The sequence below is a fragment of the Monocercomonoides exilis genome, assembly GCF_001643675.1.
Source record: "Monocercomonoides exilis strain PA203 chromosome Unknown scaffold58-502437, whole genome shotgun sequence".
NCBI classification, from domain to species: domain Eukaryota; phylum Preaxostyla; order Oxymonadida; family Polymastigidae; genus Monocercomonoides; species Monocercomonoides exilis.
In genome coordinates, this window is record NW_027150603.1 from 361804 (window position 1) to 377762 (window position 15959).

At 45.3% G+C, this 15959-nt stretch overlaps 1 protein-coding gene across 1 annotated transcript in view; it reads right to left on the reverse strand.

The window, feature by feature from the left end:
* The window catches only part of MONOS_2545 (dynein haevy chain), a gene marked incomplete at both ends in the record, with an annotated part of 30117 nt that extends 15631 nt beyond the window's left edge, over nt 1-14486 (reverse strand). Inside the window, one exon of the mRNA XM_067872470.1 lies at nt 68-14486. Coding sequence (XP_067719895.1) covers nt 68-14486 — 14419 coding nt within the window. The remainder of the gene's footprint in view (nt 1-67) is intronic.
* Nucleotides 14487-15959: the final 1473 nt, after the last annotated feature.

The following is a 15959-nucleotide window of genomic DNA, read 5'->3' on the forward strand; positions in this document are numbered from 1 at the left end:
AAGTTTGGTAGAATGAGTGTGTTGCTTCGACAAAAGGAAGAAGATAATTGAGAAAGAAGCTCTTCACCTGTAAAAGGAACTGTTGCATCGGCATAATCCTCCATTGTCTCAAACAAATCATTACGATCGAAATGTTCATTATCTGAAGAGGTCATATCAAAGATCGATTTGAGTATTGACGATTCGTTCTGTACATCTGAGCTATTATAATTTGATTCTCCTCCAAAAGAATTGGCATTTAAAAACTCATTGGTTCCTCCGAAGTCATCCTTGCTATTGCTCACTCCACCAATTCTGGTTGGATCACAAACAAGCGGAGGAGGCATTGCCTCGCCTACGATTTTCGTCGCAGCTGACTGGAACGAATACTGTGTCGCAAAACTGTCGGCACCCTCGTTTGTTCGTGTCAGGAACTGTGACATAATTGCGCTCTGCGCCCTGGACATCGGGTGCAGCAGCGATCCTAAGCGAGACGGCCAAACCTTCAAAGCTGTGTTTGTGCTGTGTATTTTCGCACTGCTCAGATCTAGCGCAGATGCATTGTGGATTTGTGACATATTAACGTTTGTATCAAATGTTGCATTACTCTTTGAAGCAACATCGATGACAAGAAATATCTCTTCTGAGAAAGCTGCTTTGTTATTCTTCAGCATGCTTGTTGGGAAGTCTTGCGAAGACGTGCTTCTATCGCTGTCATATGACGAATCCTTCATAGACGAAGCAGAGCGTTTAATGGATACTGTTGAAAGAGCTGCAATTGATTGTGCGCGTGCAGGTGGCATGAAACGAGTTTGTTCTGCACTTGTGGAAGCGGTTGATGAACTATGGGAAAGTGATGCGCCAAGTTGGCGCTGTGACATTCGAGGTGGTGTGGTACCTAATATTTGAATGTTGGTTTTTGAATCTGCATTCCTCAGCAACGATGAAGTTGACGAATATGCTGATTGAGGAGCATAAGCTCCTCTCAGTGTCATTGATGAGTGATGTTTGTCACTTTTCATATATAATTTCTTTAAGTGATGTTCTCTTTTCTTTTCTGCTTTTGATTTCCATTTGCGCTGTGATTTGATTCGATCATCCAGCAACACATTTGATTGAAGCGCAAGCGTGTCAAACATTGAAGAAAGAAGTCCGCTTCTCCACTGCTCTGATTCTGATTTGATGGTGCGATTGTCTGTTATTGACTGTGTGATTGTGGATGAAACAGAACGAAATGAGCCAATTAGCTGTTGAATGGTCATTGATGCAGGGTTGATGTGGATAACCTTCGTTGGCACTCCTGCAAATGTCTGTGCACGTGCAAGCGATGCGATGATTGCAGATTTTCCCGATCCAGCTGCTCCAACAACAGCAACAGGTGAGAAGGATGGAATGACACCTTCCCTCGTAGGAGATGGATGAAGTGGATGGTGGATGAGTTTGTTCAGCTGAAGAATTTTTGAGAAAGCCAGTGTACTGTTGTTAATCAGTTCCTGCTCATATTTGGAAAAATAATTCAGATACTCATCTGCTGTAACTTCATCAAAGAAGCGTCCCTCGAATGGAGACTTAAAGATCTTTTCTTGATAAAAATGTGATGAAAACTGTTGATTAGAAGAAAGAAATTCTGACGATTGCACTGCTCTTCTGTTCTGTTGTGAAGTAGATTCTGATAAATGTGATTTGTTATGCAAAAATGGAGCATGGGCACCTGCTTGCGAATTATTATCATTTTGTGTGGATTTATTGCTTTCATCTTTCTGTTGAATTGGCTGATAGACGGAGAAGAATGAAGGCTTTGAATCATCAGTTGCGGAGACTGTTATGTTCGAAACAAAGGAATCCAGAATGCTGACAGGTCTTTCTTGAGCAGAGGATGTTGACGAAATGGATGAAGACAAAGATAAATCGGAACTGCTTGTTGACATAGAAAGAGACTTATTTGCCGAATTACCAAAATTGCCATGTGCATTCCCTTCATTTCCTTGCCTATGTGTTGTGTTTCTTTCTGTGCGATGTTCATGAGAAGAGCTGTGTGGTGTTGCAGCTGATACTTGAGATGACATAAAATACCGATGGAAAGGATCAAGTTGAGCAACAGAGGCAAACAGGGTCATTTGAAAGCGGCGGAAACGGTCTGTGTCTAGTGGTAGCTGTGGATCAACCAGACTTCTCTGTCCAGTAAGTGAGTCAATAAACATGTTCTCCGCAAAACCTCCACCAACCACGTTGAGTGTGGAATGCGGTGTCACTTTGACGAGCGACGCGTGCTCGTGCATCACATATCGCCTCAATAGCTCCTTGAACATGCTGGAGTTTCTTCCTTGTGCCTGGAAAAGTGAGTCTCCATCCACAATCGCATCAATCGCACCGGTTCCACTTGTAAGTTTGTTGACAAATTCATATTCTGGATTGGATACTTGCAGGATAAATCCGAGAGTGGGAGAAACAAACGGGATGATTTTTGTCATTTCTGGAAAGTTCATCAGAATCAAGTTCATCATCTGTAACGAAGACATTTCTGAAAGCATCACCCGAAAACTCTCAGCAAGAAATAGTACAATGGCCACACTCTCTGCCACAAAGTGGAGGCGTTCGTGTTTTAATGCAGTACTTAAATTGCGTATCTTTGAAGGAGGTATAAGTTGCATCACCTTCATGTAATAATCGGGGCTGTCATTGTCCGTTGAGTCTTGAGTTTCCGTTGATTCAGATGTGGATGATGTCTGAGTGTTCATTTCATCAGTAAGCGTATCTTTCGAATTAATATACGCAATAATTGGATTTGAGACTTCCGACTCTATCCTTGTGCAAAGAGGCAGGATTATTTCAAACATTGTTGTCTGAAGCAATGGAAGAGCAAGCGTCCCGAGTGTCGTTAAAACTGTTGAAAATTGATCAACTTTTCTTGTTGAAACATCTGCAAACTGTTGTGTAACATTCTCAATTCTGCGTGTAAGAAGCACAGCATTCTGGTAACCACTGATCGCCAGGTTCATTTCCAATGCTTCCGACAAATGCATCTTCTGCAAAGTTAAGTTTCTGAATCGTGCCCTGATCATTCCAGGAAGACTCGCAGTATCTGAAGCGGTGTCCGAGGTTGCAAAAAAGTAAAAGCCTGGACGCACACTTGATGTTATGTCTTCAGTAATATGGCATCGCGGCTGCCCTTCTCGCGAGGCAACAAGCACACGATCAATCCACTGTCCAAGATCCTCCATAATTGAAGCAGGCAATTGGCTTATTCCATCAATAACTCCCCAAGTGCCTGAACCAGCAATCCCTCTGATAAAACGGAGTAGTGTTTGAGTTGGATGTGTCTCCTCTGACCCGTTAAGGACAAACAAATTGTGTCCACATAAAACAGAAAATTCTTTGATTCGATCATAAGTGAGATACGGTGAAGAACTTTTCATCATCACAAAAAGTGATGAAGGATACTTTACAGCTGACTGTTGCGCTGCCAGAGCAGATATCATTGTATTTGATGCTTTGGGAAGATCAATGCTTGAGGATCGCATGGAACTGTTCATTGAAGCATCAACTGATGAGTTTGACGAAGAATGCATTTGAGCATGAACATTTGATGCAAAATTCGTTGAAGAAGCATTCTTAAAATTTTGTATTGTTGTTTCTCTTCTTTCACCGTGTGAAAATGAAGACATAAGATTTGGAATCATAGCACTTGAAGACTGGATCTGGAACAGTGAACCATGAGAATAAGATCCTCTTGGAGGAAGAACAGAAGTAATTGATTCACAGAGCGAATGGCGAAATTCAGAGATGTTCACAAAATGGAGCGAACGGTCGTTAAGATCGCCAATCGACGTGAAGAATGGGTGAGGGCTGGAATACACTGAATGCCAAGATGCGATGGTTGATGCAGCTAGGCCAAGATAGTCGCATCCATATGGAATGCTGTCTCTTCCCACAAATAGCTGAAGACCTGCCATCGAATCAACTGGAATAACATCAGCTCTCTTCTGATGTGATGCGTTGATGCTCTTTAATAGCGAAGATAACTCATGTTGTGGATCTGAAAATGGATAGCCATCCAACTCTGTAATATGATCATACAGTGACTGAACAGCATTCGCAGTTGCAAGTGTTTTAGGAATCACAAACAACGGGAAAGTCAGTGAATTCATAGAAAGAAAAGTGAGATTTCTGTTCTCGTTAAGAAGCTGGTGAATAACATCAATAATGTTTATGATAGCTGTAACTGCATGCTCCACTTTCAGCCTCATAAGGGCAGAAAGAGGTTCCAATAGAACGGTCTGAAGGGATCTTAAAGCAAAGCGCACTCTCTCAACAAGTTGTTGAACAGCCTGAAACAGAATCTTCTTTTGTTTCTGCCTTTCGTGTTCTCTGTCAAGTTTTTCCTCTTTAAGCTTGGCATCAGAAACACTGTTTTGCCTTGTCATTGACTTTGATTTTTCTTTTTCAGATGTCAAGGCCAGCTCTTCCTCTTCAACTTCCTCCATTTGCAGTTGAGCAATTGCTTGTGCAAGACGCTGCGCATGATAGGAGAAAGTCGCAAGAAATGTGAAAAATACACCCTGTGCAATGGTTGTGCGTATGAAAGTGCTGAATCGAGCAGGCCTACTGTAGAACCTGTTTCTTGTCGAGCTAACTTCAATTTCAAAGAGCTCATCCATCAGATTCCGTTGAAGAATCGTTATTGGCACGCGCATGAAATCTTTAGTGCGTGAGTGAGCTGTGTCAGATGATGAAAAAGAAGGTTGAGAAGATCCTACTGAAGATACCTTTTGCGTTGGTTTAGCAACAGACTTCTCTTTCGTTGTCTCCATCTGATCCGCTTTCTTTGCTGCTAAAAGCTCAATACGTCGCTTTGATGTAACTTTGCGGTGGTAAATCATTCTGTCAAATTTGATTACTGCTTCTGTCAGCAGAAATTGGATGCTTTCCTGGATAGAAGCCTCAAGATCTCTGTAGAACTGGACTGGATCCGCGCTGGGAACGAAAGGGACAGCTGTGATAAGAGGAATGTTCTCTTCAAGTGGCCCTACAACATCTGTGACGTAAACTGTAATGGCTTTTGATGGTGTATCGTTGAAGTTTTCGTTCCCTGTGTATTTCTTGTTGCGCCATTTGTCGTATTGATCATGCTTATCAGATGAGTCTGTTGAACCAGATTCATCGTCTGATAGGAGTTTGCTGTTGGAACTATCAAATGAATCTGAGACAGAATTAAGCGAATGCGAGGAGCGTGAGCGCGAACGAGAATGAGAACCGATTAATCCACTTGAGTGTCTGTTAAAATCTGATGAAGGGAAATCGGAAGACCGAACTTCACCATATGGTGTGCGCATGTTCCTTCCTTTTCTCCTTTTCCTTCTCTTTTGTTGAGATTTCTTTTGCAAAGCAGTTCCGAAGTCAAAATCTTCGTCATCCTCCTCCTCTTCATCCTCGCTATCGTTCTCTTTTGCTTCAATTTCTTTGCTTTCGGCACTTTTTTCTTCTTTGTCTTCGCTTTTCATTTCTTGAAATATCTCGTTTTCGTGTATAATGCTAGTCATTTGCTCACGAATACTTTCTTTTGAGCGAGATCTTTGAGGGGAAACAGGCAATTGAACAAGTGAATGAGAAGACTTGCTTTCGGAATTATCTGACTCTTCTTCTATTTGATAATTGTCTATTCGCCTTCTGAAATCACGCTCCATTTGTCTCATTGTTGAAGAGTTCATGTCCTGCATCATTCTTCCTCTCTTGAAATCATTCACTTCATTCAATGATGAATAGCTGTGATAAGCACGTGAGTTTTTCATGCTGTTCGACACATACAACGAATTCTTCAAAGATCCATGGCCTAAAAATGTTGTTAAATACTGAAGTTGAGAAGGGATATTCCTCTTTCTCTGTTGATGAGTCAGGAGAAGGTGCCAATGATTCACTAACAATTTTGCCTTTTTCGCATCAGAAGCAGAATGAGGAATGACTGCACGATGCATTGCCAGAAAAGGAGGATCGATGTGAAACACATTCAGCTTGTCAAACTCATTTTGTAAGCTGTCTGGTGATTTTTTCCTTTCATGGGTGAAAGGAGAAGTTAATCCTGCATTTCTTATATGCGTGATACTTTGCACATCTTGTGCTCTCCCGCTCAGATAGTCGTGTTGGTATCTTGGGATCATTTCGATAGAATCATCATCTCCATCTGCATCCCCGTACTGATTCATTGAATCATCTACAGGTTGTTGTGGCCTGTTAAACTGCATGGACATTCTAGTTTCTCCATCGGTTTCTATCATCGATTTTGTTCTCTGCTGAAATCTTCCATTGAACACATCTCTTCTCATAAACCCTTTCCCTTCGCTTCCAGAACTGCCAACTTCATTGACTGCAGATTGAAATGTCAAGTGCCTGTTAACTTCTGATGCATCATCACGCATCAGTCCAATGTGTATGTTGTTCAAGTGGGCCGAGTCATATTCTGCAGAGTGTGCCGCAACAATGTTCGGATGTTGGAATGAGGCCACATCAACAATGTGAGGAAACAATTGTAAAAGAATTGGTTTGATTTGAGAAATGTTGCTTGCAAAGGAAAAGCTGCGGATCACATCTTCTTCACTCAGCAAGAACAGACGCGGGCAGATATCCTGTTTTTTCAGGAGAAATGGATGAAGTCTTGCTTTGCACTCAATCAGATTTCTATGTATTTGTGGGAGAGCATTGGCAACATACTCCCCCTTTGCCAATGCTTTGATGATAATCGGGCTCTGGCGAATTCTATTCCTGAGTCTGTACCAATCCTCTTCTATCTTTGCAAATTGTCGTGCCTCTAAAGGAAGTGCTTCCTTCATTTTCTCGTTGTTGAACAAGTCCTGAAGCAGAAGAAATAGTTGCTGTGTGGTGATTAGAGTTGTGAGCTGGTCAGAAAGCGGTTGGAGAATCACATACCAGTCCTGCAACTGCGAGATGAATGGATGCACATAGTTGCTGTATGTCAGCTGAGAAAGTGCAACAAGAGAGTTCTCAGATTCTGCAATGGCTCGCTGGCAGATTATCTCATCAATCACCAGTTTGGACTTGTGATCCACAAAGGCAAAGCGCATTCTGTTCTTCCACACATACTGGATCCGTGCCAAATCTTTGCCAATCTTGTACTCGTTGGAAATCTCCAGGAGAAGACTCATAATTTCTGCTTTCTTCGGTACAAGGTCTGCATCAATCACCATTCCCACAGTTGGAGATGCAGTTGTTTGGAGTGTTATGCTGTTCGTAATCTTTCCCAGCTGAATCCAGTGACGTCTTTTGATTTGAGAAGGTTCCATTTGCAGAAACACATCAAGATGCTCCCGTAAAGACTCCACCTCATTCAGGAATATGAGTGCTGTTTGATTGGGTAACTCTTGTGGTGGCAGGATCGACAGCTTGTATGCAAAGTCATCGAGGGTCTCTTTCTCTTCCTTTGTGCGCAATGACTCAAACGGGATCTCTCTCAGCTGCTCTGTCCATTTTTGGAACTCATTAAAGAGCACAAACAGGTCTCGCGCATATTGAAATTTTTCCTCCAGATCGTTCAGCTGCTGCGGGTTTGTCAGTTCCATCGACAGAAGCACCTCATCGCTGTTGAGTTCTCGCAGCTTTGCTTTCTTCTCCTTCACATGGTCCAAATAACGCTGGGCAGTCTCTGCTTGCATTTCTGTGTCTCTCTCTGGATCGTTCAGCAGAGCAAGCGCAGAAGACGCACCTTCCACCAAAACTGAGAGGCCGGACACAAAGTCCTCCTGGTTGCGCAAGAGATATTCCACAAGCTGCCTCTTCTTCGTTTCCAGCGATACCAAAAATTCTGCATGTGTCTTCTCCAAAGCGCTGTATGATTCTGTTGCTTCATTCAGAAGTGAAAGAATCTTCTCGTTGCCTTCTGGACGATATTTCACAAGCTGACTGATCTCTTCGCTCACGTCATGCAACTCCATCTGAAAATCGATTCTTCTGTCGAGAAAGCCTGAAAAAGCCATTGAAAGTCTGCGCATATCATCGATTGTTTCCGCTGAACCAGCCACGCTATGAGTCGTCTCAGTCAGCGATTCGACAATTTCCATTATCCGAAAACGAAGTTCAGCATCAAGCCGATCTGCAAAGGCAGTCCGCCACTTCGAAAGCTGGCTCAACAATTCAGGAATGACAGAGGCAAACGTCAATACAACTGAAGGGCTGACAGAGAGTGGATGAAATAAAGTGACAAGGTTAGCAATCAGTGGCTCAGGAGGCGGTTGGATGAGAACAGAACCTGATCGCGCAATTCCCTTTGAAATCTTGTCCAGTGTAAGCACATTCCGCGAAATGGCTCCGATGGAGCGGAAAATGCTGTCGTGTGAGACTGGTCCATATTCGCTCACAGAAGAAGTTGAAGAAGAAGAAGATGAAGGCTGCATGAATGCCATAATTGAGGAAGGCAGCGAGGATTCAGTGGACAATGGAGAATATCGATAGTTTGAGAGCTCAGAAGTTGAAGATGAGGAAACAGAGTCAACAAAGGCAGAGGTGTACGTGTTGGTTGACGAAACTGTTGTTGACTCTGATGAGACTGTTGCAATGGAAGATGTCGAGCCGCCAGAGTGTGAAAGACCACCGCCCATTCTGTTGAATTCGATTAGGCTAATTTCATCTCCTTTGCGCTTCTTCGCATCTCCTCTGAAACTAAATGGAATCTTCTTCTCAGACAGCAAATCGAGAGAATACGGTTGTGATGCTGATGCGCTTGCTCCAAATAAACTGAATTGCTGTTGCTGCTGTCTCTGTTGCTGTTGTATCATTTGTTGAGAACGGGTGTTTTCTGTTGACTTCAACGTGGATAGTCCATACGACCGGAGGATGTGCAAAACGATGTTCAGCGACTGCTCCCACACTGTTATCTTCTTCATTCCTCTGAGCAGATACTCTCTCTCCGCTGCATAGAACTGCTTTGCCAACTCTGTCTTGTCCATCTTCGAGTGTGCCTGGTGGATATGTGTTGTGAGCGACACAACAGAAACAAACCGCATTTCACACAAGCTGCACACATATGGCTGGTCATCCGGAACGAACTGAGGAGGGGATGTTGGATCTGGTGTTACTCGTGACTCCACCACAGCAAATGGAAGCTGCTGGTTCTTCAAAAAGAAAATAATATTCTGCTCGTGTGTCAATGCACGAACAGGCTGATGCGAGCTGACGGATGAAAACGATCTGTGGTTGAACCTGCCACCTGCACGGAAAGAGAAGGAACCGTTTCGAGAATGCCCAAAGGACTGGCGAGAAAAAGAGGCTGATGAACTTCGTGATGTTGTCAATGAAGGAAACACAGAAAGAGAAGCCGAGCGGCGCAATGGTGTCTGCTGCCCAGGGGATTGAAAAGGCGATGGAGAAGCAGACTGAACAGGAGAGCCAAAAGCAGACGTTGCAAACGAAAATGCACGAGTTGATGGTGCGAATCCGATTTCGGTGGTTGATTGGTCAGAAAAGAGCGAGGCGAATGTTGACTGTCTGTTTCGAGAGAAGGAAAAGTGGCGCTGGTGCGAAATCTGATGCTGTGCAATATGCTCCAACTGAACGGGTGGTGGGCTCTGTGACAACGGAGTGCTGTTTGGAGGAGAGCCAACGAAAGAGGGCTTTTCTGTTGTTTGTGTTGATGAAGCTTGTCTCATCCACTGAATAGACGATGACTGAGAGAGTGTGGGCATGGCAGGAGTTATGAGCAGCCCAGCTGAATTGTGAAATCTTCGACTTTGCTGCTTGGAAATTGCAGACATTGCTCCTGTTCCTTCATTCAATCCTGCACTCCCATTGAATCCAGATGAATGGTGTGAATATGAAGCACCATCGCTTCCTTCTCCCGATGTCAGAAAGCGCAGCTCGTACAGCTGTGGAACGTGAAGAGAAGGCAGATCGCGGTGATGAGTGGGTGAACGCACCAGCCCGCTCAGCTCATCACACACTGAAACAGGATTGAACTTGAACAGAAAATCGAACATTGAAAATCGCTCGTTAAGAGCCGTAGCAAATTCTGTGACGTTCGGCAAGGAAGCCACAACAAGCATCGTTTCCTTCAGCAAAGCATTGCTTGAAGATAGCTCATTCCAGATGTTTGGAGGCATCTCTTCAGGCTCAGCGTCATTGGCAATCTGCTCAGAATGTTCAGGATTGTCTGTATCAGCGCCCATCTCGTCATTTTGCAGAATGTTGTTGGTTGAATACTGCAGCGGAGCGAACAGGTTTGTCTTTCCAGGAAGTGTTGTAGCTGACGAGGCATTTTCCTTTTCGGCAAGGCGGAATCCTTCCATTTCTAATGTCTCGAGTGTTGTCTCTCCAGAAATCATTGAAAATCTTCTGTTGAGCCTCACCAAATGAGGATCAGTGCTATCTTGTGCAGTCTTTGAGTCTTGTTCCTGTTCAGATGCTCTTCTTTTCTCCGACGCTGCATCGTCCATTAATGAAGTCTCTCCTGCTTCAGAGCTCATAGTCAGCATATCCAAATCCCTCAAATTGCCCAGCGAATCTGTCGACACAACAGAAGCCGACCTTTCAAAGTGGTCGAGGCGCTCCTGAAACTGCATCGGCAGCAAGTTGTCTGTGGACTCCTGCAAGAACTTGCCTGAGCTGTCTGTCTGCTTCACCGCTCTCCATCTGCTCAGCGGACGTGTGGCAGACCACATCGGCATCTTCTCCACTGCGTTGAAGATGGACGTGATGAGCGTGTTGATGGAGCTCAGAATGTTTGCTGCATTTGGCACGAACTTGAAGCGAGGCAGTGTGAACTCGGCATTCAGCACTAAAGCCACCCGCTGCTTTCGCGAAAAGAGACAAGGATAGCAGCAGCTGCTGGACTCTCCTTCAGTGTGCAGGACTTGCCCTTCGTCTTCGGAAAGACGATGTGGACTGCCAGTGAAGCTGCTGCTATTTGGCATTTGTGCATAAGATGACGTAGACTGATTGCGCAGTGGTGATTCACTGTGCCTCACAGACAGCATCGAATACAGTAGAGAAAGAGATTTCAGCACAGAATGGTGTACTGCTTCCACAAACAGGCGGTTGTATGATTGCAACATCGATTGGAACCCCTTCCGCATGTCCTCCAGCACCTTCAATGATCCAAAAAATGCTCGGAAGGTCTGCTGTTTCTCTTTTCCCAGCTTTTCTGTTCTGTCTGTCGAATGAATTTGCTCATGAGCATTGCGCTTCTCTTTCTCCGCGCCTGGGAAAGTGAGCATCGACTGAACAAAAGCCGGCTGCTCCTTCTGTTTTCCCTCTGACCGCTGCTCTTCTGTGCTAATCGCAAGAAACGGATCCAATGCAGCTAAAGTCGGGTCAACTTCAGCTGCTTCTTCTTTCTCTTTTGGTGATGAGAATTTGATGTGAGGCGTGCTAAACTCGCTTAATGAAAGTGAGCTCTGCAGCTGTTCTGTGCGAATGGTCATATTCTGCCTGTCAGGCGAACTTTGTCCCGAATACAGCTTCAGCTGGTTTTTGATGATGTTCTCTTTGTAAGTGCTGAGGGCGAATGAATTGACCTGAGACACACATTCATCGAATATCCGCATCAGCAGCATTTGGATGGTCTGCGCATTTGAATTCATCTTCTGCGCTGTTGATGAAATCGAATCCATCTGAACAGCCACAAATTGATTTACAGATTCTGTGAATTCAGAGGAATCGCACGTTATGAAGCGGCAGCGGGCAGTGGCCAGAATGAATGAGTCGCACATCACACACCACTCAGACACTCTTTTGACCAAGTTCAAAATCTGCCGGGAGATCTGCAGCAGCGACAGCGCATACTTCCTCAGCAGGAAAGAGGACCAGTGCACTGTCTTCAGCCCCATCGCGAACACATCCTCCAGAATGCGAATGTGCGGGGCAAGCATACTCAGCGCACGAGGATGGACAAGAGACAGAATGCGAGAACGCTCCTGCAGTGCAGATGTGAGGATGGAGATGACTTTTTCCAGAGGACGATAGAAAAGCAGGTAAGAAAGAACAGGGTAATCTTGCTGAGCAGCTTCTGGCATAGAAGATGCCACAGTTGATGAGAAAAGAGGGGGAAAATGCGAAGTAATCTCAAAAGAACGCTTGTTCACTCCGCTGAGCTGCAAGTTATGCAGTTTGTGTTTGTCGACGAAGCCGATCCGTGCGAGGAGATACAAGTCAGAGAAAAAGGAGACGAAAGAAGGGGAGAGATTGAGGACGATGTCTGACAGATGGAGCACAGAAGCCGCAGGAAGGCAGGAAACTGAGAGAGAAAGAGTAGAAATCCAGTCGAGTTTCACAAGTGGAGGCTGCGAAGAAAAGCTTGTTTGCTGCTGTTTGTGTGTTGGAGAAGGGTGGAAGGCTTCAGCGGAATCAGCAGGAGTTGTCATGGAATGAGTGAATGGAGGGCTTTGGAGAGAGTCTGAAGCAGCTGGGGAAAAATTCATTGAATGTGGAGAAAGTGGTGAAGAATACGAAGAAGCAGAAGAAGAAGCAGAAGAAGCAGAAGAAGCAGAAGGAGGCGAATTAAATGATCGATCATTCTGCATCCTTTGCGATTCCGAAGAGAATTCATTCGCTTCTTTGCATTTTTTAACCTCAGAGTCATTTTTCCTGCAGTCCACAATTGTAAACACAGGAACAGCGTTGAAGTTGTCATCAATCCACTTCGCAATCGCCCTCATCTCCTCAGCAAACGCACTCTCGTTCTGTTTAATCCTTGTGACAGCCATTTTCTGTGCTGCCAGCACGTTCAAGATGTGCGCCCTGGACTCAGCAGCTCTTTTGTCCTTGTTGTTCTGCATTGCCAGCATCTGCATCTGCCTTCGCAATCCGCTGTCCATCCCCAGCTGCTGCAGGATGTGCCTTCCAAGGAGCACTTTGGAGGCATAAGGAGGCACACGGCGGAGGTGGAACATGTTCACAACAGCAGAACGGGAGGTGTCGGGGGTGAAGTCGCGAAGGAGGAGAGAAGAGGTGGAGGAGTCGAGGACAGAGGAATGAGAGGAGGAAGAAGAAGAAGAAGAAGAAGAAGAAGATGTTGAGGGAGTGTTGAAAGACAGAAAAGATTGAATTTCGCTGGCACCGATGGAGATTGGCTTGCCATCGGGAAAGGAAGCTGGAGATGAAACAGAAGAAGAAGAAATAGGAGAAGTTTGAGAAGAAGAAGAAGAAGAAGGCAAAGCTTGTTCTCTTTGAATGCCAGACAAGGAAAGATTTCTTTTGTGAGATGAAGAAGAGCGGGTGATGTGATGAAATGGAGTGTTGTGCGATGTCTGAAGCGAAGAATGGCGTGAATGTGTTGTGCTGTTTGGACGAGATAGTTGTCGATGAAGTGAGCGAGGTGAATGAAAAGAAGAAGAAGGAGGAGGAGAGGAAGAAGAAGAAGAAGAATGAGAAGAATGAGAAGAAGGCGAATGAAGTGCAGATGAAGAGTTCATTGAATTAGTTGTTTGAGCAATTTGCGAATGAAAGTTGGATTTTGGTGATGAAGTGGTGAATGCTCTGTCGACGCTGCCAGAACGGGAGGAGAAGGGAGTTATTGGAGAAGAAGAAGAGGAAGAAGTAGAAGAAGAAGGAGAAGGAGAAGGAGAATGTGAATGTGGTGGTGATATGGATGAAGAAGGAGAGGAAGGAGAAAGAACAGGAGAAGGTGAATTGGAAGAAGAAGAAGAAGAAGAAGAAGAAGAAGAAGAAGGAAACATTTGTGTCTTCATCAGCTGATGTGGAGCCTGTGCTGTTTTGATCGTAGCAGCGTCGAAGGAGATTGAGTGTGAATAACCCAAAAGCAGATGCTCCGCCACGAAGACTCTTTCCAGCCAGCCATACATCATCCTCTTTGTGCTGCTGAAGATGAACTGCACCACCGCCGACTTGTCTGCCAGCGTGGTGTACAAGTCAACTGCCACCTGCGCTTTGAACGAGAGCGAAAAACGGCTGCTGCCAAAGATGAGCTTCAGTGTGTGGATGGTTGTTCGGTCTAACACCTCAATTTTCGCCTTGACCCGCTGGATTTCGCGGGAAAGCTCCTTTTCAGAGAGGAAAAGGAGCCTTTTGTGGAGGTTGACGAGTTTAGTGAAGGCAGAAATGAATCGGACGAGGATGTGGCGGAAGAGAGGGGCAGATGCCACGCGCATTTTTGAGAACTGAGAGAGAACTTGGAGATGAGGAAGAAGCTTGTTCAGCCGGCTGACGACGGCTGAAGGTGTTGAGATGTACAGAAGATACATAGAGGCAAAGGCAGCATCAGGGACAGAAGAGGAAGAAGAGGAAGAGGAAGAAGAAGAAGATGATGATGATGATGATGAATAACCAGAAGGAGAGGAATAATTTCCTTGTGAAATTGCAGAGGAAGGGGTGAAAGGGAATCTATCGTGAGGTGTTGGTGAAGAAGAAGTGATGGATGAAAATGACAGCAAAGATGAGACAGAAACAGAAGAAGGAACACGAGCAAGTGTTGAAGAAGTCGAAACAGAAGAAGAAGAGGAAGATGCTGAAGAAGAAGAAGGTGTTGAAATCCAATCACCTCCTCTCATTTCGTTCTGTGTATACTCTGAAATCTGCCTTTGTGCTGTTCTGTTTGGCGTCTGGCTGCTGATCTCTTCAGACGCCTCTGATGAGAAAGAACCGAGCGAAACTGTGTCAAAACTTTCAGTCGAAGGCGAAGGAACAAGCGAACCGCCTCCAGCTGAATAAGAAGAATGCTCATTGTCACGTGCATAGGACGCAGCAGAGAGCAAAGAATCAGTCGAACGAGAGGAAAACTGGGCAAGCGCTGCAGCCGAGGCAGAGTGGGCGAGCAATTCGAAGTTGATGCTCTTGTCGTTGCTGTGGGAGAGGAGCAGTTTTGCCTCACCGGCAGACAGGAAAGGCAGGTTGCTGAGCGGGCGAAACAGCTGGGCGCCGACATCGCTGTGCGAAATCTGCTTCAGAAGAAGCGCAAACACAGACGCGATGTGGCTGGAGCGCTCGATCTGCGCAATGAGCTTGTCGGCAGAGAAAGGGAAGAAGTCTCCAAGCACACGGGATTGTTTCGTGTGTTGCTTGGAAGATGGAGAAGAAGAAGAAGAAGAAGAAAATGAAGAAGAAGAGGAGGAGGAGGAGGAGGAGGAGGAGGAGGAGGAGGATGACGTGGGAGTAGACAACGAACGAGAATCACTTTGAAAAGTGTTGTGGTGTTTGTTCCACAGGAAAGGGTTCAGCGACGGGTGGATGATTGGAGAAAGGACATCGACAGAGCGGCCCATCTGTGCTCCGTCTTCGGCATTGAGCACGTCGGTGCCGCTGAACATCTCCCTTTCAAAGAGCTGCGGATCGAAGCGGGGCAGCAGCTGCAGGCTGTGGCGTGTGAGAGAGGAGGTGTAGACGCCTGAGGCGACGTAGATGGACACGTACAGCAGCGCCCGCTTGGCGCCGTCGACAGCCACGGAGGACTCGGGCGGGTCGAACAGGCCTTTCAGACGGCCTGTGAAGAAGTATGCAAGACGTGTGCTGTTGAGGGCAGGCACGCTCCAATCGGCAAAGACGCCGTTGACGAGCTCGCTGAAGAACTCGCACAGCCGGCGCGCATCTTCCAGTCCGCGGTCTGCTTTTGCCTTGTTGAACAGCGGGACAGACGGCAATTCGCTTGGTTTTCTGTTTGCACTATCTTGAGTGCTTGAGAGGTTGGACAGTTTAACAGAACATTTGTCATTTGGGAAAAGTGTTGAAAGAAACTGTGCAATTGGTTTCTCAAAAGAAAGAGCATATGTTATCAATACGTGCAGCTGATGAACGCGCATAATCCAAAATGAATAATCTTGAAAAATGTTGAGATCATCAAGTGGATTTCGAAAAGAAGAACATTTGGCAATAAGTGGAGAAATTTTTTTCAATATTTCGGAGTTTTGAAAGAGAAGCACATCTGAAAAAATATGACCTCGTTGCCTCAAATCATTTATTTGAGTTCGCTTTTGCTCAGATTGATTTGAAGCAAGAATATTCTCAAGTAGAATATTCCATGAAATCAC